This window comes from Pelobates fuscus, chromosome 12 (genome assembly GCF_036172605.1).
Source record: "Pelobates fuscus isolate aPelFus1 chromosome 12, aPelFus1.pri, whole genome shotgun sequence".
In the NCBI taxonomy this organism is placed as follows: Eukaryota; Metazoa; Chordata; class Amphibia; order Anura; family Pelobatidae; genus Pelobates; species Pelobates fuscus.
Window position 1 is genome coordinate 92107222 of NC_086328.1, and position 27625 is coordinate 92134846.

The 27625-nt window shown below is 42.6% G+C and overlaps 2 protein-coding genes across 2 annotated transcripts in view; one reads left to right on the forward strand and one right to left on the reverse strand.

Moving 5' to 3' along the window:
- Positions 1–4738, reverse strand: part of LOC134579091 (sulfotransferase 1 family member D1-like) — a 59719-nt gene extending 54981 nt beyond the window's left edge. The window contains exon 1 of the mRNA XM_063438254.1: positions 4633–4738. Within this exon, the coding sequence (XP_063294324.1) occupies positions 4633–4655 (23 nt within the window). The 5' untranslated portion in view covers positions 4656–4738. The remainder of the gene's footprint in view (positions 1–4632) is intronic.
- Positions 4739–20576: 15838 nt separating this feature from the next.
- Positions 20577–27625, forward strand: part of SLC25A45 (solute carrier family 25 member 45) — a 36389-nt gene continuing 29340 nt past the window's right edge. The window contains exon 1 of the mRNA XM_063437549.1: positions 20577–20651. Coding sequence (XP_063293619.1) covers positions 20615–20651 — 37 coding nt within the window. The 5' untranslated portion in view covers positions 20577–20614. The remainder of the gene's footprint in view (positions 20652–27625) is intronic.

Sequence of the window (27625 nt, forward strand, 5' to 3'; positions counted from 1 at the left end):
TATGCTTTCATCTTTGAAGTAAATCCATACCCCCTAACAGCAGTGTCCAGTGAAGCAGTAAGTCAATGGGCGGTGTAAAAGAGTGGGCCAGTGAAGCGTATCATGGAACCAGAACTTCCGAAAAGGCCGAACATGCCCAAAAAGGAGGCGTGTCTGCCCAAAGAATTGGAATGCTAGTCTAGCATGAATGCATGTCAGGGTGCCTGCCAATCATGCATGCTGGCCAACAGCTTCCTGAGCTTGGCATAAATGCATCTAATGATGCGCTCTGTGCTTTCTAAGGACTGTCCCCTAGTACTCGTTGGTCCACTTCTATCCTAACCTACTTACTAGAAGGAAGAAGCTCCTGGTATACAGTCTGAGACAGAGAAAAGGTGGATGTAGTGAGTGTAGAAGAAAGGGAACATGGCACAGTGTTAGAGAGACCAAAGTCAGCATTACCTTAACTAATTTAATTTCAGCTAGTCCACACAAGTTGTGTTCCTCTACATCCCTCTTAAGTTTCCATACTTAAGCAAGAGTATGTGAAGAGTAATTAGGGTTGCCACCTTTCTTGGAAAAAAAATTACAGGCCTTACTAATTTGCATAACTAATTATGTATGCGTGACATCACATGATTTAAATCACAAGGAGTGACAGAGAATATTCTGTGAAATCACCAAAAAACTACTTAGTTTGATTCTGCTATATAGATGGATTGCTCCCAGTGTCTCCCAGTCTCCCCATGTCACCCAGTGTCCCCATGTCGCCCAGTGTCCCCATGTCACGAGGGTACACTGTGAGACACGGGGACACTGAGACTATGCATCACAATGTCTCTGTGTCTCCATGTCTCTGTGTCCCCATGTCTCCCAGGGACACTGGGAGACATGGGGACACAGACACTGGAGGCATGGGGACACAGACACTGGGAGACATGGGGACACTGAGACACTAGGAGACTATGGACACTGAGACACTAGGGACACTGGGAGACATGGACATACAGACACTAAGGACACTGGGAGACATGGGAAAACTGAGAAACTAGGGACACTGGGAGACATGGGCACAGAGACACTAGGGACACTGGGAGACATGGGGAGACTGAGACACTGGCTGGGAGACATGGGGACACTGATACACTTGGGGACATTGTGTTCCTAGTGTCTTTGTCCCCATGTCTCCTGGTGTCTCAGTGTCCCCATGTGTCTCTGTTTTCCCATGTCTCAGTGTCCCCATGTGTGTCTGTGTCCCCATGTCCCCTAGTGTTTCAGTGTCCCTGTGTGTGTGTGTGTCTGTGTCCCCATATCTCCAAGTGTCCCCAAGTGTCTCAGCATCCCCAGAGGTCTCCATGTGTCCCCATGTCTCATAGTGTCCCCTAGCGTCTCAGTGTCCCCATGTCTCCCTGCAGCCTTTACACCATCCCTCACTTCTCTGAGCTGTAGGCTGTCTCTGCAGGCTGGGAGCTGCTGTCTGGTCTCTTTGTGCTGTGTAACTGCTCCCCCGCGGATCAGTGAGTAGAGCAATGCAGGTATATGCTGTAACTTCCTATCCCTGCCTCTCTCCACACACACAGCAACCCCTAATGGCCGGTAATTGTATTGCAGAGTAATCTCAAATAAATAAATACCGGCCAGGTGAACAAACCTAAGAGTAGTGTGTTAAAAAAAAAAAAAGTAAAACATTTTTTTTCTTTTTTTTTTTTCATTAATGGGCCTATTCCATGGGCCTGGGCCTAGAGCTGCAGCTCCATCAGCCCCTATGTTAATCCGGCCCTGCAGCTAATACCTCTCCCTATACAACCAAGCATTCTGCTGCTAGCATTTCCTGCTTACATTTAAGTAATCTGAAATAATTACCCCTAAATCCCTTTCCTCAGATGTTGAGGATAGGACTCTATCAAATATTCTGTACTCTGCCCTTGGGTTTTTACGTCCAAGATGCATTATCTTGCACTTATCCACATTAAATGTCAGCTGCCACAGCTCTGACCATTTTTCTAGTTTACCTAAATCATTACCTTACCATCAAGACCTTCAATATCACTCATAAAAATATTAAAGAGCATGGGTCCAAGTACAGATCCCTGAGGTACCCCACTGGTGACAAGACCATGCTTTGAAGATACTCCATTGACTACAACCCACTGTTGCCTGTCACTCACCCACTGCCTTACCCATTCAACAATATTGGAATCCAAACTTAAAGATTACAGTTTATTGATAAGCCTTTTATGTGCAACAGTGTCAAAAGCCTTACTGAAATCTAGGTAAACAATGTCTACTGCACCACCCTGATCTATTATGTTGTCTCTGATCTTGAAATCCATGTGATTTTAGATGTTCAACAATCCTATCTTCCAACATGGTTTCCATTACTTTCCCCACTACTGAAGTAAGGCTTACTGGCCTAGAGTTGCCTGACTCCTCCCTACTACCTTTCTTGTGAATGGGCACAACATACACTAACTTCCAATCTTCTGGGACTACTCCTGTTAACAATGATTGGTTAAATAAATCTGTTAGGCTTTCTTTATTGCAAGTTCTGTTTAATTAAGATTTTCTTATCCCCTGCTATGTTAATAGCTTGCTAGACCCTGCAAGAGCCTCCTGTATGTGATTAAAGTTCCATTTAGAGATTGAGATGCAATTATTTAAGGTAAATTACATCTGCTTGAAAGTGAAACCAGTTTTTTTTTCATGCAGGCTCTGTCAATCATAGCCAGGGGAGGTGTGGCTAGGGCTGCATAAACAGAAACAAAGTGATTTAACTCCTAAATGACAGTAAATTGAGCAGTGAAATTGCAGGGGAATGATCTATACACTAAAATTGCTTTACTTAGCTAAAGTAATTTAGGTGACTATAGTGTTCCTTTAAGCTCTGCAAGTTGCGGGGTGGGGCTTCCATGGATGGACTTTATTGTTCCAACACATCTCTCAGATGCACAATTGGATCGAGATCTGAGGAATTTGAAGGCCAAGACAACACCTTGAACTCATCTTTCTCAAACCATTTCTAAACAGTGTGGCAGGGAACACATTTTCCATCATGGCACATCATTGCTATGATGGGTGTACGTGGTCTGCAACAATCTCTAGGTAGTTGGTACGTGTCAATGTAACATCCACATGAATTCCAGGACCCAAGGTTTCCTAGCAGAACATTGCTCAGAGGATGGCACTGCCTCAGCATGCCTGCCTTCTCTCCCCCAGGTAACCTATGCACACACTTGGCTGTCTACCTGATCTAAAACAAAACGTGATGCATCAGGCCAGTCAACCTTCTTCCATTGCTCCATGGTCCTGTTCTGATGCTCACATACCCATTGAAGGAACTTTTGGCGGTGAACAGGGACCATCTGACCGGTTAGAGGCTATGCAGCCCCAAATGCAGCAAACTGAAATGCACTATGTGTTCTGATACCTTTCTATCATGGCCAGCATTAAATCTTTAAGCAATTTGAGCTACAATAACTCTTCTCTGAGATCGGACCAGAAGGGCTAGCTTTCACTCCCCACGTGCATCAATGAGCCTTAGGTGCCCATGACCCTGATCCCAGTTCACCGATTGTTCTTCCTTTTGGTAAATACTAATCACTGCATACTGGCAGCACCCCACAAGACTTGCCATTTTGGAGATGGTCTGACCCAGCCATCACTATGTGGCTCTTATCAAAGTCACTCGTATCTTTTTCAGCCCATTTTTCCTGCTTCCAACACATGAAACTGAAGAACTGACTATTCACTAGTTGCCTAATATATACCACACCTTGAGAGGTTCCATTGTAACAACATAGTCAATGCTTTTCACTTTACTGTCAGTGGTTGTAATGTTGTGGCTGATCAGCATATATATTTAATCAATATATAATAATTGTAACTATATAAATTTAGATTTTTATTTTTTTTTACTGATCCTCCTTTTTTCTTTCTATTGGTAACATCTGTGAACCAAATGGTGTGAAAATGCGCCTATCAGAGTACTGGAAAATATACATAATATTTATAGGCATTTTTTTCACCATATGTTTAATCCAAATCATATTTCTTGAATCAAACGTATGAAGGAAAATTTATCCAAACCCAAATTGCACATGAATCAAACATGAATCACCTAACACAAATTTTGTTTTTGCCATGCTCCTACTTTAAACGTAAAGGCTCAGATCACCACAATTCACCAGCGCCAGAAATGTTAATGGTGATATCTAAATTCTACTGACAAGTACAAACATTTTTGCAGGATAATAAGGATTTCAAAATCCCTCTTTATTATATTGGTGGCAGTGAGGATGGATGCTTGGTGTCAAACACACCAAAGATTTCTTGCACCATAACCACTACATAGCAATAAACTGTAGTGATTATAATACTCAGTGAGTTCCTTTAAACCCTTAAGGACCAAACTTCTGGAATAAAAGGGAATCATGACATGATACACATGTCATGTGTCCTAAAGGGGTTAAGCATGTAGGTTACATTTGGTGTTCTGGTGCATGAAGTTTGCGTGTTAATTATTGTTAAAATGGTTTGTAGGTTTATTGATATGTGTTTGAAGGGTTTATATGTAAATATCTCTTTGCAAATGTGTACATTTCTAATTTTACGTTTTTGTGTATATATAAAAAAAAAAAAAAATGCACAACATACTCATCTGATTCAAACCGGATCATTCTGAGTGCAGTTGAGATCTTTTGCTGTCAGAGATGCAACTAAAGAGAATGGGGAGTAAAGTGCTCACTGTGGTATGTTTTGTTGTTTTTTAGATTTGCAAATTGCAGAGAGTGCCAACTTAGTCATATTTTATCTGGGTTGTGTAAAACATTAACTAAAGCAGTATACAGAGAAATCACAAACATAGGCTTCTAAAGTTGAATTGATTATAACAAATGTTAAATAATTCACCTGGAAAAAAAAAAGTTTTACTACTGAATAGAGCACTCAAAGGATATTGTAAACTTTTAAACATTTTTCATTTGAAATCTAATCCTCAGTAAGGTAAGTAACATTTTTAGGTAGGTCAAGGGTCCAGTTTTGTATGGTTACAACGTTATCTAATGGAAGTAAGATGTTCATTATGTAAAAGGTGAAGTAGCCATACTAAAGAGTTTATGTGTAATTTAATCTGTAAATCACTGTGGGAGTTTAGTTTTTGTTTTCATAAACTATTGTCTACATTTCATTTTAAGAATTTGTTGTTAAGTTTGAGAAACACCTGGCGCTTGAGCCCTACCTACTCTTTTAAAGAAACACTATAGAATTTGGAATACAAATCTGTATTTGTAACGCTATAGTGTCCCTATCCCAACTACTTTCTAGGTCTCTACCCCCTGCTCTGCCCAATCTCCTTGAGGTGTTGGAAAGGGTCCATATACTAGCTGAATAAAATTAGTAGCCATATGCACTGGTGCCAGCTGCCCTGTGCCTCTATCATCCAGGTCCTGCCTTCTCTGTGAAGGTCCAAACCAATGCTCCGCATAGTGGGGTCTGTGCCACGGAAGAGCCTCTAGTGGCTGTTAGCATGCAGCCACTAGAGGAGGATTTAACCATGCAATGTAAATATGGCAGTTTCTCCAAAATTGCAATGTTTTACATTGCAGTGTTAAGGGGGCAGGGACATTGTCATTACACAAATTAATTGAGATGAAGTGGTCTGGGTGACTATAGTGTTCCTTTAAGTCTGTGGTCTCAATTCACCTACCTCCCATGGCTTCTTATGTCCCTTTCTCTCAGGCTCCATTTCCAGTACTCTTTTTGTCTCAGGTCCTCTTGCTCCTCCTCTATGTAATTTCCCTTTTCTCCCTCCTGGTTTGGGGCTATTTAGTTTGCTGCATTGCAGACTGGTTGAGTGTCTGCCCGACTGGTTTGGAGTGTGTCTGGCTTGCAAACTGGTATGGATAAAAGGGTTCTGGGAGTTGTGGAGATGCTGCCTCTGAACTGTTCTCCCAGTTCAGCCCCTTAATTCAGTGTTGGTTGGGAGTGAAGTTCTCCATGTAGCTGTAGGCAGTGGTGGGATTCAGCCGGTTCTCACCAACTTGTTACTAACATTTAACAAGTTTGCCGAACAATTAGCGAAGATGGCCACTGCTAGGAGCGCAAAAATCAGTTGTCAGTCCGCTCTGCGTAGGAGTGGTGGGTGTTATGTGACTACCTTGTGCTCAGTGTGAAGGAGGCAGAGTCGCGCCGCTGGACATGAAGGGGGCTCAATTACAGATTGTAAGTGACAGCCTGCCTGCTATTTGGGGAAGGAGGGAGATAGGGGACATAGATTGAATGGGTAAGGGGAAATGGAGAGGATGCGGACATGGATGGAAGAGGGACATGGAGAGAAGGGGGATGTGGATTGAAGGGATATGGGGGACATAGATGGAATTGTAAGGGGACATGGATGGAATTGGTAAGAGGACATTAAGGGGAGGGGACATAGTAGGAATGGGTAGGTGGACATGGAGAGGAGGGGGATGTAACGGAGCTCCACGTACCCTGACCGAGTACCCTCCGTTGATGGATGCTTCCTAGCTTGCGCCGAGGACCACAAGCACTGCACCGGACACCACAACCACCGCAGACTCTGCAACCGCCGTCGCTTGACTGGAGTCTCGCTGTCTTCCTTCCACCCTGGATCAGCTTCTGTCCTTCAGGACCGTGTGGGAAAGACCTCTTCCTTCCACCCTGTATGAACCTCCAGCATCCAGGACTGTGTGGGGAAGACCTCTCCTCCAAGGAGAGCGTAACAGGTACAGCTCTTAAAAGAGCTAAGTGCTTAAAGCTCAGGGGAGTATGCAGAGCATAGCAATCCCCAGTGTGATTATAACAGCTCCCTCCAATAACGAGACAAGGCTACATTTTGAGGGATCAAGAAGAACTGTCTAAAACTTTATTTTACTTGGGACTAGCCCATATGGTCATTACATTACCATTGCTGTGAAAACTCAATACAATTACAAACAGTCAAATCATAGCAGGCAACCTACAGTGACTTATTATACACAATGGCATATTTTAAAAGGGGTGGGGGAGACAATATTTAACAGAAAATATCTCACGTGCCTGCAGAATTAGCAATATGCAAATCTACCCGAATATGCAAATGAACCAGTCTTGCTATTCAGGTAGTGCATATTGCTGTTTCTACCAACAGAGGGCACTAGACAAGCTCCATAGCCAAATCCACCTAGTTGGTAGCAAACCTCAGTGTAACGGATTGACGGGCACCCTGACTGGGTACCTCCGTTGAAGGTTGCTCCTAGCACTTCCTGAGGACTCCAAGCACTGCAGCAGACACCACAACCACCGAACTGGAGAAGCATACGAATGCTCTCAAGCATATGAATGCTGTAAACAGCTGAACAGGAAAAGCATTCAATCAGCTTACACTCCTGGCAATCAGCTTACAATCCAATTCCCCCAATAATGAGACGACACTTCATTTTGAGGTCAAAGCAGAACTCACTGTACTGGCACATACAGCCTCTTTTATATACAATCCACAAACATAGTACTGCCCACAGGGTTTTTTAAATACAACCAATCAATCTGTACAATACACACAGGCACTCCCACACAAAATCCTCCCCTCTGCCTGTGATATGATTACTGAACACAATGGGTAATCTAATTATCACAGGCAGAGAAATACAGTTTTATAAAACATATCACAGGGACCCCAAAACATGCAAAAAAAACAAACCGTATGTCCTCGGAACCGCATATCCAAAATTCACCCAGATCCGTTCAGTGGTTTGGAAGATACAGTTTAATGCAGATTCCGCAGAACATATACAGGCTATATGAAAAATAATCACTGTATAATGTGTCCCCTGTTGTATAGTTTAAAACTACGATGTCTTTGTGCACCAAATACCGTCGAGATGGCACCATGTAGAAAAGTCACAACAGTGTCTGTGAGTTAAAATGGCCGCCATCCATTGTTCTCATCATGTGCTTCATCCATTGTTCTCACCATGTGCCTCTGATACATGAAATGGTGGCCACCCAGTAACTCCACAGTATGTCCCCAGATGGTTCTTAAAGGGCCAGTAGCAGCATAATACAATACAACATGCCCAAATCCTGTATTTAAAGGGTCAAATCTCCCAGGGGCCATAGTAAGCAGGCAGGAGGCGGGCAAACAGGCTTCTCCAATGCCCAGTGGCGACGTTGGTTCCGCCACACTCAGCAGTACAGGAGAGCAGGCAATACATTTCACAGTACACACACACACTATAAACAATAACATTACACACACCCTGCACCTATAATGGGTACAGGGTGACTAAAACATAAGAGACATAAAGCAACCTACATAAATAGTCTGTCTGAAGGTAGAATAGGGGCTTTAAAGCCAAATACATCAAAGAGTCATAGTCACAGGGGAGGAGGCTGGCAAGCAGGCCTCTCCAGGACCAAGTGGTGAAGGGCAATTAGTCACAGGGGACATGGATGGAATTGGTAAGGGGTCATGCAGAGGAGGGGGACAGAGAGAGGATGGGTAAGGGGATGTGGAGGGGTACATGGATGGAAGGGGTAGGGGGACGTGGAGGGGAGGAGGACAAGGATTGACTGGGTAAGGGCACATGGAGGGGAGTGGGTGGGTGGAAGGGATAAGGGAACATGGAAAGGAGGGACACAAGGATGAAAGAGGTAGGGGGAGATTGGTGGTATTGATAAGGGGACATGGAGGGGAGGAGAACATGGATGGAGAGGAGGGGCACATGGATGGAAGGGGTAGAGGGACATGGAGGGGAGGGGGACAAGGATTTAATAGGTTGCCTATAGGAAGCGCAGCGGCGAGGGCCCTGATTTAATGGGTAAAGGGACATGGTTAGGAGGGGGACATGGATGATAGGGGTAGGGGACATGAAGAGTTGGAGGACATGGATTGAATGGGTAAGGGGACATGGAGAGAAGGGGGACAGGGAGAGAACGGGGTTACGGGGATGTGGAGGGGAACGTGGTTGGAAGGGGTGAGGGGACTTGGAGAGGAGGGGGTATGGATGGATGGGATAAGGGGATATGGAAAGGAGGGACACAAGGATGAAAGAGGTAGGGGGAGATTGGTGGAATTGATAAGGGGACATGGAGGGGAGGAGAACATGGATGGAGAGGAGGGGCACATGGATGGAAGGAGTAGGGGGACATGGAGGGGAGGGGGACAAGGATTGAATGGGTCACCTATAGGATGCGCAGGCCCTGATTGAATGGGTATGTGGACATGGTTAGGAGGGGGACATGGATGATAGGGTAGGGGACATGGAGAGTTTGAGGACATGGATTGAATGGGTAAGGGGACATGGAGGGGAGGGCAACTTGGATGGAAGTGGTAGGGGATGGAAAGGGTAGGGGGACATGGATGGAAGAGAGGAGGAAGACATGGGTGGAAGGGGAAGAGCTACATGGCTGGAAGGGGGGATGTCACCCTCCCACACACTATAACTATCCCACATACACTGTCACCCTTCCACTCACACTGTCACCCTCCCACACTATCACCCCCACACACTGTGACCATCCCACTTGTTCACTAGCATTATTGCTCATTCTCATGATATACAAGGTTTATGTATTTGCTGCACATTGCCTTGAAATACAAGGTTTATGCATTTAATGCGTTAATACAATTCCCTTTGCCCCCCAGAGTATATAAGGATTTATGGATTTGAACACAGGGTCGGTCTGAATGTGTATACAAATACAAAGAAACAAGTCCTGCGCTCAAACTCCCATTACTCCTGGGTGGCAGCAATGACCATAGTACACATCAGCCCAAATACAGCCAGCATGTTGCTAATTACGACGTGGCTAATGGTGCCCCAATGACGCTGCCTGGCACCTTCAGCACCAGAGGGTTTTCTCTGTTGCCTGTAGTTTATATGTGCAGCGTTTCATTATGGAATCCTGCACATACAGAGTATAAATCCTCTGGTGCTGAACGTGCCAGGCAGCGTCATTGGGGCACCATTAGCCACGTCGTAATTAGCAACATGCTGGCGACATTCGTCCAGTGGCAGCACAACCCCTCCTGTGTGCTGCACATGCCCTGAAGCAGAAGTAAGCTTTAGCTTTCTTTTTTTCTTTCTTTCTTTTTTATTTTGGGAGGGGGGGGGGAGGGGGGCAGCACAACAAGGGTTATTTTTTGATTGGAGTATTTAGTTCCCTATAACTTGTGTATTTTTCATGTGATTCTCCCTTTTCTTTTAAATGTATACTGAGAAATTAGCAATTGTCAGCACACTCCAGTCCAGTGTCGGCACAGCCACACCATACTTCGCATTGAAACAGGAGCAATAGAATTTTTTTTGCTTTACCTCCTCCATTCACTGTTCAGTGACAGATCTGGGCTTAGCTTATAACAGCGATTGAAAAAGAGCCAACATGAAGTCACCCAGTTCAAGGATAAAGCTAAAAACAACAGTGTGGATTTTTTTCACAAACCTATATGAACAGATATTTCCTAAATACAGGGGATATGTAAACATAACATTAAAAGCTAGAGCAGTGTCAGACCTCTTTAAAATATACACTATGACCAAAAGTATCAACTATGGCCTACCAATTATAAAGTTTTAATGTTCCAGCCTCACCCATTGCTGACAAGTGCATAAAATCCAATACATAGCCATATAATCTTCATAGATAAATGTTGGCAGTGGAATTGGTTGTAATAAAGAGCTCAGTTACTGTAGAAAAATTGCACAGTCATTGGATGCCACCTTCTCCTCAAGTCAGATTGTGTCATTTTTTCCCCACTGCATCTGCCCTGGTCAACAGTATTGTGTCTAGGAAAAACAGCCCAGCTACTAAGTGGTAGACCACACGTAAACACAGAGAGGGGCACTGAATACTGAATAGCATAGCACATAAAAAACACCTATTATCTGTTGCATTACTCACTACAGAGGTCCAAACCTGGGAACGTATTGCTCGTTAAACAGTCACTTTACTTTTCAAAGTTCATTCTCTTTTTGTCTTTCTGTTTCATTTCAGTCCTAATTACAGGGAGTGCAGAATTATTAGGCAAATTAGTATTTTGACCACATCATCCTCTTTATGCATGTTGTCTTACTCCAAGATGTATAGGCTCGAAAGCCTACTACCAATTAAGCATATTAGGTGATGTGCATCTCTGTAATGAGAAGGGGTGTGGTCTAATGACATCAACACCCTATATCAGGTGTGCATAATTATTAGGCAACTTCCTTTCCTTTGGCAAAATGGGTCAAAAGAAGGACTTGACAGGCTCAGAAAAGTCAGAAATAGTGAGATATCTTGCAGAGGGATGCAGCACTCTTAAAATTGCAAAGCTTCTGAAGCGTGATCATCGAACAATCAAGCGTTTCATTCAAAATAGTCAACAGGGTCGCAAGAAGCGTGTGGAGAATCCAAGGCGCAAAATAACTGCCCATGAACTGAGAAAAGTCAAGCGTGCAGCTGCCAAGATGCCACTTGCCACCAGTTTGGCCATATTTCAGAGCTGCAACATCATTGGAGTGCCCAAAAGCACAAGGTGTGCAATACTCAGAGACATGGCCAAGGTAAGAGGCTGAAAGACGACCACCACTGAACAAGACACACAAGCTGAAACGTCAAGACTGGGCCAAGAAATATCTCAAGACTGATTTTTCTAAGGTTTTATGGACTGATGAAATGAGAGTGAGTCTTGATGGGCCAGGTGGATGGGCCCGTGGCTGGATTGGTAAAGGGCAGAGAGCTCCAGTCCGACTCAGACGCCAGCGAGGTGGAGTACTGGTTTGGGCTAGTATCATCAAAGATGAGCTTGTGGGGCCTTTTCGGGTTGAGGATGGAGTCAAGCTCAACTCCCAGTCCTACTGCCAGTTTCTGGAAGTCACCTTCTTCAAGCAGTGGTACAGGAAGAAGTCTGCATCCTTCAAGAAAAACATGATTTTCATGCAGGACAATGCTCCATCACACGCGTCCAAGTACTCCACAGCGTGACTGGCAAGAAAGGGTATAAAAGAAGAAAATCTAATGACATGGCCTCCCTGTTCACATGATCTGAACCCCATTGAGAACCTGTGGTCCATCATCAAATGTGAGATTTACAAGGAGGGAAAACAGTACACCTCTCTGAACAGTGTCTGGGAGGCTGTGGTTGCTGCTGCACGCAATGTTGATGGTGAACAGATCAAAACACTGACAGAATCCATGGATGGCAGGCTTTTGAGTGTCCTTGCAAAGAAAGGTGGCTATATTGGTCACTGATTTGTTTTTGTTATGTTTTTGAATGTCAGAAATGTATATTTGTGAATGTTGAGATGTTATATTGGTTTCACAGGTAAAAATAAATAATTGAAATGGGTATATATTTGTTTTTTGTTAAGTTGCCTAATAATTATGCACAGTAATAGTCACCTGCACACACAGATATCCCCCTAAAATAGCTATAACTAAAAACAAACTAAAAACTACTTCCAAAAATATTCAGCTTTGATATTAATGAGTTTTTTGGGTTCATTGAGAACATGGTTGTTGTTCAATAATAAAATTAATCCTCAAAAATACAACTTGACTAATAATTCTGCACTCCCTGTATTTGCGAAACTCAACTTTGATTTTATATATATATATATATATATATATATATATTATATAGAGTTCAAGTAGAGATTGTAGCCGTATTAGTCCAGTGATGTAGAGGTAAAAAACAAATAAAATTTGTATCTTGTAATATTTTATTACTGTCACAAATAACAGAGAATCCCAACACACAAACCTGGATCAGCTTAAGGACACAGATAAGGCCATTGCCTTATTACCCATCCTTAGAAGTGGCAGGGCTTAACGTTTCAAGGGATAATAAAAACTAAAAACACACTCTTGGACTACGAGAGATCACAACACAGCACAATAAAATAAAGATTGACAAAAAAAAAAGAGATATTTTGTTTTGTATAAATGTATATATATTATCTTATATTAATCATCTATTGTATTGTTTTTATTTATACATTATCTTATGTGAAAAATACCTGTAACTTGAGACCTACTCCATTAAAGGACCACTCTAGTGCCAGGAAAACATACTCGTTTTCCTGGCACTAGAGTGCCCTGAGGGTGCCCCCACCCTCAGGGACCCCCTCCCGCCCGGCTCTGGAAAGGGGAAAAGGGTTAAAACTCTCCTCCTCCTCTCCACGTCCGTTCCGCCCCGTCGGCTGAATGCGCACGCGCGGCAAGAGCTGCGCGCGCATTCAGCCGGTCGCATAGGAAAGCATTTACAATGCTTTCCTATGGACGCTTGCGTGCTCTCACTGTGATTTTCACAGTGAGAATCACGCAAGCGCCTCTAGCGGCTGTCAATGAGACAGCCACTAGAGGATTTAGGGGAAGGCTTAACCCATTAATAAACATAGCAGTTTCTCTGAAACTGCTATGTTTATATAAAAAAAAATGGGTTAACCCTAGCTGGACCTGGCACCCAGACCACTTCATTAAGCTGAAGTGGTCTGGGTGCCTAGAGTGGTCCTTTAAGTCTCTGGACCCAGAGACTCATGTTATGCTAGTTTAAAGCTGATTAATTACTGACAATAACATGTGGCCTACCAGGTGGAAGTAATATTCTTTAAATGTAGATTCCCTCGGCAAGTCTATGAACTTCGTAGCATCTTTCAATTTCAATCCCCGATAAAGCTAACAATTACTTCACCCATGCAGACATTGTCAGAGTAGGTACCATCTTATGAGTATTATGATATGCCCGTGTATTTCTGAACAGAGATTCTGAATAGAGTTGAACATTAATGAAAGTTAGCATTTAGTAATTGTAAAACAAACAAAAAACTGAGCGAGGAAGATAGACAGATCTATAAGATTAGGCAGAAAGAGGCTGAGCAAGTTATAAGAGCCTCCAAATCAAACAAAGAAGAGAAAATAGCACAGTAAGTAAAAAAAAAGTGGAAAAAACATTTTTTAGATACATAAATGAAAAAAGGAAAGTAAAACAAGGATTAGTTAGATTAAAAACAAAAGAAGGAAGGTATGTAGAAGAGGATAAAGGTCTAGCTGACTGCCTCAATGAATATTTTTGTTCAGTATTTACAGATGAAAATGGAGGAAATGGGCCTCAGTTAGGAAAAAGGACAAATGAGTCATTTGTTACATGTGAGTTTACAGAGGAAGAGGTTCTATTGCAACTGTCAAAAGTAAAGACAAATAAGTCAATGGGACCTGGTGGAAAACACCCAAAGTTATTAAAATACCTTAGTAGTGCACTAGCAAAACCATTAACAGATTTATTTAACCAATCATTGTTAAAAGGAGTAGTCCCAGAAGATTGGAAGTTAGTGAATGTTGTGCCAATTCACAAGAAAGGTAGTAAGAACGGAAGTAGTGGGGCAACCATAGGCCAATAAGCCTTACTTCAGTAGTGGAGAAAGGATAGGATAGGATTGTGGAACATCTAAAATCACATGGACGTTAAGATAAGAGACAACATAGGTCTACTTCACGGAGATCATGCCAAACTAATCCTATTGATTTTGTTGATTGGGTAACTAAAATAATAGATCAGGGTGGTGCAGTAGACATTGCTTACCTAGATTTCAGTAAGGCTTTTGACACTGTTGCACATAGAAGGCTTATCAATAGACTGCAATCTTTAAGTTTGGATTCCAATATTGTGACAGTGACAGGTACCAGAGGGTTGTAGTCAATGGAGTATATTCGAAGCATGGGCTTGTCACCAGTTAGGTACCGTATATACTCGAGTATAAGCCGAGTTTTTCAGCACATTTTTTGTGCTGAAAAATCCCAACTCGGCTTATACTTGAGTCACTGTCTGTATTATGGCAATTTACATTGCCATAATACAGACTGGGGGCTGTGGGGGCTGGCAGAGCTGTAACTTACCTCTCCTGCAGCTCCTGTCAGCTCCCTCCTCCTCCGCGCCGTCCGTTCAGCACCTCGGTCAGCTCCCAGTGTAAATCTCGCGAGAGCCGCGGCTCTCGCGAGACTTACACTGTGAGCTGACAGAAGAGCTGAACGGACGGCGCGGAGGAGGAGGGAGCTGACAGGAGCTGCAGGAGAGGTAAGTTACAGCTCTGCCAGCCCCCACAGCCCCCAGTCTGTATTATGGCAATGTAAATTGCCATAATACTCATAAGATGGTACCTACTCTGACAATGTCTGCATGGGTGAAGTAGTTGTTAGCTTTATCGGGGATTGAAATTGAAAGATGCTACGAAGTTCATAGACTTGCCGAGGGAATCTACATTTAAAGAATATTACTTCCACCTGGTAGGCCACATGTTATTGTCAGTAATTAATCAGCTTTAAACTAGCATAACAAATAAGCTTGAGCTTCATTATCTGCTATCCTGTTGGTTGGACAGTAATGAAGAGCCATGCCACACTTCATTGCTCACTGATCGAATGTAGTGGTATTTGATATTAATATGGTTACATCTTTGACAACAAACTAAATTCCTTGTAAGACTATTGTAAAAGCTTGTAAAAGTGAAGAATAGTGGTTCTATATGTTAATTTCCACATAGATTCTCTGGAATATGAGTATCCCTTTTCTGGAAAAGTGAGGATCCAGTCTGTGTACAATTCGCAAACTTTCGTATAATTCAGGAGAGTCTTTTTGTAAGCAGTTAGTGGTTGTGCAGAAAGTTCAGAGTTGGTTTTGTAACCACGGGATTTGTTAATATATGGAACGTTTAGAAGTAAAGAGTGATCTGTATCCAATTCCGTCATTAACCACATTTTTATAAGGGGGTGAATACGTGACACTAACAGACACACATACAATAATTTTTTTTTTTTTACATTTTACTCCACCCAGCCTTTTTTACATTTTACTCCACCTTTAGGAGTGCTGATGTGCTGAGCGTTCAGTCTCTGGGGTCCAGCGAGGCTGCTGAGCGGCTGGCGTGCGGGTGGCGAGGGAGCAGTGATTTCCCTGATCAGCTCCCTAGTGATGCCAGAGCCGAAGTGATGTCATATTCCGGTTCCAGCATCACTGCTGTGCACGCGAGGGACCTGAGCAGGGAGATCACTGCTCACTGCTCACTGCTCCCTCGCCGCCCACGGCCATTTAATTTTTAAAATCTTTGGCGGAACCCCAATTCGTGTTTCGCGGAACCCTGAACACCAATTGGGAAATGCTGCCCTATACAATTTCTATGTATCACATCACATATTGAACTGGCACATATTGAATATATGCCCTAGCTGTCAGTTTGTTCATCACACCAAGAGGTGATGTCACCATCGAGGGTCATTGCAAAATATGCAAAGACCCCAGAAGGTAAAAGAGTCACTTTAAGTAGATAACAAGAGGCAAAAAAATTAAAAACAAACATTGTACTTGAGCACCATCTTGTGGCTTGTAGGAATATAATAATCAATGTTAAAATTAAATGAAAGCTAAACAAAACAAATGCCTGCTAATGGGGTGAGTGAGCTGTACTGGGAAGAGCTGTACTGAAAAAGTTTAGGTGAACTACTACTAATAATTTCTGCACCTAAAATGTAATTTACAGTCTGATTTCTAAACACATTTATTGTAGTTTGAGGACACATTACAGTGAGTATTATTACTGTGGAGCTCTGTTATATATTGGAAGGCTTGGCCTGAAGTTGTGGGAGGGGTTTATGGATGTTTAAAAGGGACTCCCTCCTTCCCTACCGCGATTGGTCTGACGAGCTGCAGTGCTATAGACCGACATTTCCTCTGCAGAACGCTGGTATCCTGCTCTCAGTATCCGGGTTTATCAGGGTGTCTAACTACTCCAGCTCCTGAGTGGCTCCGTCGCCCCAGCTCGCTGTTCCCATGGTTGCTACTGCCTACCTGGTAGTCCAATCTACACTCCGGCGGCAGGTAGACGGCTGTGTCGGCATCTTTCAGGGACGTCATTGGGGTCCTCTCGCGGTCCAGTAACCCGTAAGCTTACCTTGCTCACACGGGCTTTTCGGCCTGCACAGAGGCCACTGGGGCAGCTCCTAGCACACTTGCTGGCAGGGGGGCACGGTCGCAAGGACTCGACCATAGGGTTGAGCAATTGCTGACACAGAGACCCTATGCCTGGATAGAGCATATGTGTCCGTTTGGTTTCTATCGCATAACTTGGCTGGGGGAGGGGGGAAGGGTTGTTCGGCTATGGAGGTTTCCTATTGGTCCCACGGAGGGTGACAAGCCAATACTCCCGTGGTTTCACACAGTAACGGCTTTCCTCTGTTAAACTGTCAGCTGTATACACTTCCACACACTGATACATATATAAACAAGCAGATACACAGACACACACACAGTGACACACATGCAAATACACAGACACACAGATTCACACACACACACACACACATACCCACAAACACAGATTTACAAACTGACAAAAAATACACACACGCTAACACAAAAGGACACACAGATACACACACACTAACACAAAAGGACACACAGATACACACACACACAGATACACACACTGATACACAGACACACACACATACACTGACACACAGACATTCCTGGCACACACAGATACACACACACACATGCAGCTCATTCTTCAGCCACCCTCTGGTCATCTTTTGGGTGCAGGATGGTGACCGGGGCTGATGGGAGTCGGTCTGGCTCTCCCTTCCTCACTGCCTCTGCTCTACCTCCTCCCTCCCGCACGGAGTAAGCTGGGAGGAAGTGAATGGCCTTCACTTCCTCCCAGCACTAGTTGAAGCTGCCATTTTTAAAGAGGCCCGGTCATAAAGGGCTGCAGTGCTGACCAGGCCCAAGAAGACATATGCCCATCGGGTGGCCCTAAGCGCATGGGCTTCCCGATGGTCCCCAGTTCTGCCGCTACAGATGGGGAATGTGGGACCCGGCCCCATGAGCGCCGAGCCCGTGACAACCATCATGGTTGTCACCCCCTGATGGCAGCCCTGAGCTACAGTGTCCCAATTGTGCCCAAACTTAAATAAACGCGTGTTTTGTCTGTGTATAGCAAACTTTCATTGGGGCTATAAGGAACTGATAGTCTCTCTCGTCTGTGCAGGGCATTTCTTACCCAAGCAGAGGTGAAACTGGAAGTCTCAGGCCCTGGTGCAAGAATCTGTTAAGGCCCCCCCTGCTATAGAGCAGAGATGGTCAATAGGGAGACCCATATGCACAGTGTGATAAACGCTCCTTCCCACAAACATTTGCCACGAACTCCTGGAGGAGTGTGAAAGCTGACCTAGGGGCTGAAGCATACCTGTGTCCTATTGGAGAGCTAGGAAGCGAGCTTGACGGTGGTACCCAGTCGAGGTGCCAGGCAGTCTGTCACACATGGATACATATACTGTATACACACACAAATACTGACACAAATACTGACACAAATGCACAGATACAAAACTGACACACAAAAACAATGACACACATACACGAAGCATACACTGACACACACAGGCGCACTCTACGTTGGTGCACCTGCCTCCCCCTCTATACCCTTTCTTAGACCTAAGATCAGACAAGTGTTCTTTCTGAAAGCTGTGCAATGTGTGCATGAACTGACGTGTGTGTGTGCGTGCAAGGAGGGAGAGCCTCAGAGACATCTCATTGGGAAGCCTCTGTTAGATTATTTCTAAGGTCTCTTCCATGGATAAATTGGAGGGCTTGCAAAGGCTGCAGCTTTTCCCTACTCTTTTAAAATATACCTTCAATGAAATGCATATACCCCCAATGAATACATGCATGAAAAATGCATTCATAAGGGGTATATCTACTCCTTTTTTAAAGCGAGGAGTGGTCCTGTAAGCACATGCTATAATTTTCATATTATTGGTTTTACTGAAAATAATGACTTCTTAAAATCCATAATAAATACATAACTTATTCATGCTTATCAGTTGACCTTTCATACAGTTTCAGAAATCCATGCTTTTACGCAACATCTTAATGGGAGCGGCTGCCTTATGTGATTATGTAAACTAACACTTTAAGTACCAGTGATCTGGCTCAAAGTATTATTATTAATACAGGTTGGATTTAAGGTAATTATTTTACCTAGTTCACTATAATGAAGCACAAGCTTCTCCAAAACAAATTAATGGGACACCATAGTCACCAGAACAACTACAGCTTATTGAATTTGTTCTGGTGAGTAGAATCATTACCTTCAGGCTTTTTGCTGTAAACACTGTCTTTTCAGAGAAAATGCAGTGTTTACAATACAGCCTAGTGATAACTTCACTGGCCACTCCTCAGATGGCTGTTAGAGATCCTTCCTGGGTCATGGCTGCCTAAAATTCATTCAAACATTCAGTATCGCCTCCCTCTGCATGCAGACACTGAACTTTCCTCATAGAGATTCATTGATTAAATGAATCTCTATGAGGAGAAGGTGATTGGCCAGGACTGTGTTTGACTTCTGCTGGCTCTGCCCCGATCCGCCTCTTTGTCAGTCTCAGCCAATCCTATGAAGAAGCATTGTGATTGGATCTGGACCACTTCTGATGATGACAGCAGACTGCTTGTTTTTCTGAGGCAACTGCATGCAGATCTACAGCTTCAGGCTTGAATACAGTAAGATTTTGCTATATTTATGGAGGCATGAGGGATCCAGGGGGGCTAGATGGTGGTTTTAACACTATAGGGTCAGGAATACATGTGTAACGAGTATATACCCCTACACGCAGGATCCAGCCAAACAGAAGACAGCACAGAGGAGAGATACGTCTACCGGACCTTAGAGTGGCCGGACTCGACGTAATAGGAGAAGACAGAGTCAGGAACGATCCGAGGTCAAGGGCACAAAGAGACAGCGTAAACGAAAACTAGCCGGGGTCTGGTACACAGGAATCAGCAAGCCGGCAAACAGTACAGACAAGGATAAAGCGAAAACGAAGTCAGAATACAAAGCCAAGGTCAAATATGGAGAAACACAACTGAACACAACAAGCACTAAAGGGAACTGTAGCAGAAACCACGATAGGGCAAGGAACTAAGGGAAAAGGGTGAGTATAAGTAGCCTTCAAACTAATGTGATTGGCTCCTGTCACTTCCACACCCCCAACAGGTAAGTGTATGGGGTGATTGGCATGACAGGAGCCAATGGGAGCCTTTTTGCAATTTAGGCTCCCACTGTCTCTTTAAGAGCGCGCCCGAGACTCGCGGCGCGCTCTTAGCTGCAGGCGGGACACGTGACCGCATCTCGCGGTCACTGCCCGTCTTCCTGTTAGGAGAGTCGGATGAGCCGCGCGCGGCTCGTGCAGCCGCAGGACCGCGCGCGGCTTGAAGAGAGGACCGCGGCCGGCCCCCGGATAAGGTAAGTACCGCTACAACATGTTTGTGTTCCTGAACCTATAGGGATCATTTAAAGATTATTTATCTATATGATAATCCAATATGTAAACATATGTGAAATGTACACGAAGATCCAATATCTTGTAAGTACGACTGTTTAAAATTAATTAAATATGAAATATAGATTTTATGTTTGATCCCTTGCAGTTAATGTCTAAACCCATAATGCTATCAGTTTATCAGATTTGTAACTAATGGTAGAGATTCATTAACAGCAAATCTATTAGTTAAACATCTAACACATGCTTCAAAGTTCAGATGGTTTGTACATGAGATCAAAATTCTTCTTTGTGTTTAAGGTGAAATCTGTTCTTATCTGATCGTGTTGCAATGCCTGCTATTGAATTTGTCGCAGGGTGGATTTCAGGTAAGTTAATAAGGACTTATCTCAGTTGACACTGGTACACAGTGGAAGGTGGGGCACCTTTCCCTCCCCACAGTTATTGTTGCAAAAAAAAAAAATCTAATCTATTGGCACTGTAAGGACTACTGATAGATAGTTAGAAAAAGAAAGAAATGTATCTGTCATGATTATATCTCTCGTTTCTTTTCTCCGCTTTATTGATGACTGGAGATGTAGCTGGGTTTGAACATGGCGTGGTATATCATGAGGTTAAGTGGGTAGAACCCAACAAGTTGGGATTGAGGCAGCGCCATCTTTAAACTTCATATAGCTTTTGAGCAAATAATAAAATGGTTATATATGTAATATACATTTCTTCCAGGCTTATTTACTAAAGTGAGAATTGGCAGGAATTCAAAGTGAATTTCAAACTTGGAGGCATTGCTGAATTTTATACGTTTTGCCAGTTCAGCTATTTTGTCCATTAAATTGAAATTCCCCTTAAATGCCAAAAGTTCTCACTTTAGTAAATAACCCTGTGTGTATAAATGACAAGATTATGTTTGTCATTAAAATAGTGAAACTGGAAAAACCTTGGTCATAAGGTAGTTAAACAAACAGAAAAGTAAGAAGTTAACAAGTAGAAGACAAAGGAAAGGAAATGCAAATATTGCTTAAAGTCGTTTTGTGAACCCCCTCCCCACAAAAAAAATGAGAATTTCATAAAGATAAAATCTTTATGAAATGCTCATAATGGCTGTGTTGGAATTTCACTGAAATTCCATCCTCGTCAAAACATATAAGGCAAAATAAGAACTACTTGGTCTTATGTGTGTTTCTACGCTTGACAAGGGGTGGAGTTACCTTTTGTCAAGCCTTGTCAAGCCGTCAGCCATCACTAGGCCTCGCGGGATCCTCCACAGTCATTAGTGTTGTACTCTCGTGTTTGTGCCAGATTACAAAACTGATGTTGGCTCCTAGCAGATGAAACGCCAGGAGTTGAAGAGGACCTCAAGGAAGAAAATGGTGGTGCCCACCAAGGACAGTTAAAAACTACATTTTCCTGCACCCCATGGCCACCAGAATGCAAGAGGAGCAGTTACCTTCACCAGATGTTGCTGCTCGGGGGTATGGATTTGCTTGAGAGATGTAAGCGAGAGATTAGCATTAGCATAGGGTATGCGTTTTCTTATAGTTACATCCTGTGAGTTCCCCTCCAGCAACACCTCCCTCAGATACATGACGCTTGGGAGGTATGACTTTTTTAAATGTTTTCTGTCGATAAAATTCTGTAATAAAGTCCACCATAATTGTTAGCATTAGACCCAATGGGCTCTTAATCCGGCCCTAATAACTGATGCTTAAATAAATGCATTTACCAAACTGTTCAAGAGAGGAATCCAGACTTGGCTCCAATTCAGTGTTAAACTATACTTTAACAAATAACTTATTAATAGACATGTGCAATTTGTTTCGGTCTGAATGTGAATTCGGACGAATTTCGGGCAATTCAGACATTCGGGTACTTTCCAAATATATCAAAAACGGTATGTGGGATAAAGTGCAAAGATAGTGCAGGACAGCCACTTCCAATAAGGGATAACTCCCAATCCCCAAAACGTAATACAAGTGAACAAACAGTATAGTACAAAGACATATACCAATGGGGGGCGCCACAATCACAAATCGTGCGTATATTTACCATATATATTGCATGGTGATCATATGAAAAGAGGAATAAAAACATACATAGTATTTAATGACATAAAACATAAAAAACAGCAGTAAAAATATACACTCACAAAGAAGGTGGCACAAAGAGACTTATGCCTAGTTGTGCAAAAACGCTTGTCAACCTCTCATGGGTTAAAAATCCCTTTGAATGTAGTTCCAATGTCAATGCCTCTTGAAGTAATCAGCCAGGCAAGGAGATGATGGAGTCTTTTAGGGAGGTGTTGACAGGATTCTCTGCTCGACGCGTTTCGTCCCCAGGACTTTTTCGAGAGCTGTGTGTCCTCAGCTGTTCCGGCTTTTTAAACTTTCATTTTCGTGCGGCTTATTCCGTGCGTTCATGAGCATCGCGGCGAAAGTGACACATCACCGCGCATGCGCGCGCGTTCAGCCTGACACGCAGAAAAACTTTATTGTCAATCTGTGCCCGAGGACAGTAGACATTGCCAGACCACTTGATTTGGCAATCTTCTAAGGGCAAACATAATGAAATCTTCAAAGTCCATTATAGAGTGTGAAATAAATAAAATCTTAGGGAAATACATCCACATTGATAAACTAACAATATCCATAAACTTTATTAAAAATCAATATATGCAAGGGTCATTATCATATTTAAAAGAACATCATATTTAAAAATCATCATATCTAAAATGCATGAAGTGTACAAAACCTCTATTAAAGAAACATATATATACAAATATAAGTAGTAAATTGCAGGACCATAATATTTACTATTACACTAATATAGTTTTAATGATTTAAAGGGAAAAAGCAAATTAGTTATAAATTAATCATAAAAATCGAAGTGCATTATAAAAGTGAAAATACCTAAGTAAGGAACATATGGAGAGGGAGATAGTTATTAGAGAACATCTTTCTAAACACGAATTAAGTAAGGAAGAACTAAGTATTTTAAAAAAGGGACTAAAATTTGCCCCACAAAAAGGCCCAAACCAGTTTGAATTGTTTATAGATACACACAAATTTATGAGAAAGATGACCATTAAACGTTTCTTTGAAAAAAAGAAAGGGGAGACCGGGGAGCATGACAATGGCATTATTGGAGAGAGTACTATCTCCAATAATTGCACACAACTTTTTTTGGTTCGAAGGTGTATATTACCTGCAAACGTGTGGAACAGCCATGGGCACCAGGTTCGCGCCCAGCTACGCGAACATTTTTGTAGCAGATTGGGAAGCTAAAAATATATGGGAACATAACCCATTTGGCGCGAACCTGGTGCTATGGAGAAGATATATCGACGATGTTTTAATCATTTGGGAGGGAGATAGACTGTTGTTGGATGAATTTTTAAAGTATATCAACACTAATGCTTATGGGTTACGCTTTACTGCTGATATCCACACTGAAACGATCAATTTTTTAGATCTCTCTTTGTTTGTGTCCTCAGGGGTGGTTTGTAGTAAGACGTACTTTAAACCTACAGATGGCAACTCTTTTATAGAATTTTCAAGCTGCCATCACCCAAATTGGCTGAGAAATATACTGAAAGGCCAACAAACAAGACTTAAGAGGAACTGTACTAATATAAGGGATTTTAACGAACAGGTTGAGATTTTAAATGAAAAGTTCAAAAATAGACATTATCCTCCCACGCTGTTGGATCAATATAAAAGAGAGATAGATAATAAAGATAGGACTACCTTTTTAAAAAACAAAAAAACTTCAGGAAAAACGAATAGAGATTTCAGTACCTCCTTTATTACCAGGTATAATAATAAGGCAAACCAGATTGAGAGAACTATTAGAAATGTTTGGCCAATTTTAAAACAAGATCAGTTTTTAAAGAATATTTTAGCATCTAGACCTCAGATTATCTACAGAAAAACACAGAATTTAAAATCAATTCTAGCACCCAGCACTTTACCGACTGTTAAATCTTCTAAAGGAGCAGCAAATTCAGACAAAGACATAGACAGTTTCCTTAAGGAGAAACCTAAAGGTTTCTTCAGGTGCGGACACTGCAATACTTGTAAATTCCAGAAACAAAAAACACAGGAGTTTCAATGTGCTGCAACAAAGGAGATATTTAAGATTTAACATTTTATAAATTGCCAAACAAGAAATGTAATTTATCTCCTTGAGTGCAAGTGTGGCATTCAATACGTAGGACGCACCATTAGAAAACTGCATGTCAGAATCCTGGAGCACTTTAACGGTATTAAAACAGGTAATATGAAACATAGTGTCCCTAGACACTGCACAAGTTGTTCCCACTTCAGTTTCCAGGACTTTAAATGTATAGGAATAGATGTTGTCACTCCCCACTGGAGAGGAGGAGACACTGAGAAAGCCTTGGCCATGAAAGAAACGGAGTGGATACATAGACTTAAAACTTCCTCACCCAGTGGTTTAAGCATAGATATAGATTTGCTAGTTTTTATGGATTGATATTTGAGTCTGGATTTCTTTTTTTTACTCAATCTTGTTTTTGATTTATTTTAGGTTATACATCTATATAGGGATTATAGCCCACTCTTTTATAATATATAGCTTTCTTGTTACTAATTATCTTTTTCGCAATGGACCTCTACCTAGTGTGCCGTTTAAGTTTGAGGCCGGTTGTCATGCTCTTTGGTCGAAAGAAAATCGTTTAGAAGAATGATGTTCTCTAATAACTATCTCCCTCTCCATATGTTCCTTACTTAGGTATTTTCACTTTTATAATGCACTTCGATTTTTATGATTAATTTATAACTAATTAGCTTTTTCCCTTTAAATCGTTAAAACTATATTAGTGTAATAGTAAATATTATGGTCCTGCAATTTACTACTTATATTTGTATATATATGTTTCTTTAATAGAGGTTTTGTACACTTCATGCATTTTAGATATGATGATTTTTAAATATGATGTTCTTTTAAATATGATAATGACCCTTGCATATATTGTTTTTTTAATAAAGTTTATGGATATTGTTAGTTTATCAATGTGGATGTATTTCCCTAAGATTTTATTTATTTCACACTCTATAATGGACTTTGAAGATTTCATTATGTTTGCCCTTAGAAGATTGCCAAATCAAGTGGTCTGGCAATGTCTACTGTCCTCGGGCACAGATTGACATTAAAGTTTTTCTGCGTGTCAGGCTGAACACGCGCGCATGCGCGGTGATGTGCTCTGTCACTTTCGCCACGATGCGCATGCGCGCACGGAATAAGCCGCGCGAAAATGAAAGTTTAAAAAGCCGGAACAGCTGAGGACACACAGCTCTCGAAAAAGTCCTGGGGACGAAACGCGTTGAGCAGAGAATCCTGTCAACACCTCCCTAAAAGACTCCATCATCTCCTTGCCTGGCTTATTACTTCAAGAGGCATTGACATTGGAACTACATTCAAAGGGATTTTTAACCCATGAGAGGTTGACAAGTGTTTTTGCACAACTAGGCATAAGTCTCTTTGTGCCACCGTCTTTGTGAGTGTATATTTTTATTGCTGTTTTTTATGTTTTATGTCATTAAATACTTCACTATGTATGTTTTTATTCCTCTTTTCATATGATCACCATGCAATATATATGATAAATATACGCACGATTTGTGATTGTGGCGCCCCCTATTGGTATATGTCTTTGTACTATACTGTTTGTTCACTTGTATTCGGGTACTTTCGAATGTCCGAATAGATCAATTGCCGAATTGACGAAGTTCCGAAATTACTAAATTTCCGAAGTGCAGAAGTGCCGAAGTGCCGAAGTTCCGAAGTACAGTATTGCCTAAGAACTAATATACTTACCCATTGGAAGAATGAAGAATGTTACACTGTATACAATTTTAAATAAAAAGTATACAAACATAGCCAGGATTCAGTTGTAAGCATTTGCAACACTTACAACAATCAAGTAACATACATTCATATAAAATGTAAGTTACTTAGCCAGTCAATGTAATGACAGGAATGAATAAGTAGATAACTCCCTAATTCCCACGGTATTAGGGAGCTATCTAGTAAAAGGCTGAAAGACCTAAATTGGTCTTTCAGCCAAATTTACGAATACTAAGTAAAGATTAGTATTAGTAAATTATGCCCCTACTCGCTATACCGCGAGTAGGGGCATGTCTAGTAAACAGTGAGCAGCCTGTGAGAGTTATGAGTCAAATTACACAGCGTGGGAAAATTCCAAAGAACTTTCCCACGCTGTGTAAAATGACACAGAGCACTCTGATTGGTGGATTTCAAGCCAACCAATCAGAGTGCTGTGACAGGTAATTGTAGAGACTTACCTGTCAGTCTCTTCATCTACCTGTCAGAGAACTGATTGGATGGCTTAAACTCACCAATCAGAGTGCTCTGAGCCTAATTGTAGGGCGGGGCAAGGCTTTATAAGCCTTCCCCCACCCTGCAGAGCTCATTCTGCGCGGAGCCCTCCATGGGTGAAGAAGGATTATCTTTTTTTTTTTTTAAGTGCGTTGGTTATTATGGATTTTTTATTTGCCCTTTTTTGGGGCTGAAAAAATAAGATTTTAGAAGAAAGAAAACATCAAATGGTAAGTTGTATTTAATTTTTTTTATAGGTATTTAGTTAATGGTCACCCCCTCATTATTTTTAGGGTGAGGGGGGTAGGTAGGGGTAATTTGTTTTGGGAGGGGGGTGACTAGGGGTTTGGGGACCCCTAGTCACCTGGGGGGGGGGTAATTTTTTATTTAAGGCCCCCACCCGCTGCTCAGGTCCCCCCTTATTGGTATTTAGGGCCCTCACCCACCGCTCAGGGGTGGGGACCAGGGGGGAGGATATTAGGTCCCCCCCTTATTTTAATTTAGGCCCCCCTCAGGGGTGGGGGCCAGGGGGAGGACATTAGGTCCCCCCTTATTAGTATTTAGGGCCCCCACCCACCGCTCAGGAGTGGGGGCCAGGGGGGAGGACATTAAGCCCCCCCCATTCTAATTTAGGGCCCCCACCCACCATTCAGGGGTGGGGGCCAGGGGGGAGGACATTAGGTCCCCTCCTTATTAGTATTTAGGGCCCCCACCCATCGCACAGGGGTGGGGGCCAGGGGGAGGACAAAAGGTCCCCCCCCTATTCTGATTTAGAGCCCCCACCCGCCGCTCAGGGGTGGGGGCCGGGGGGAGGACATTAGGTCCCACCCCCTTATTAGTATTTAGGGCCCCCACCCACCGCTCAGGGGTGGGGGCCAGGGGTGAGGACATTAGGTCTCCCCCTATTCTAATTTAGGGCCTCCCACCCACCGCTCAGGGGTGGGGGCCAGGGGGAGGACATTAGGCCCCCCTAATTGGTATTTAG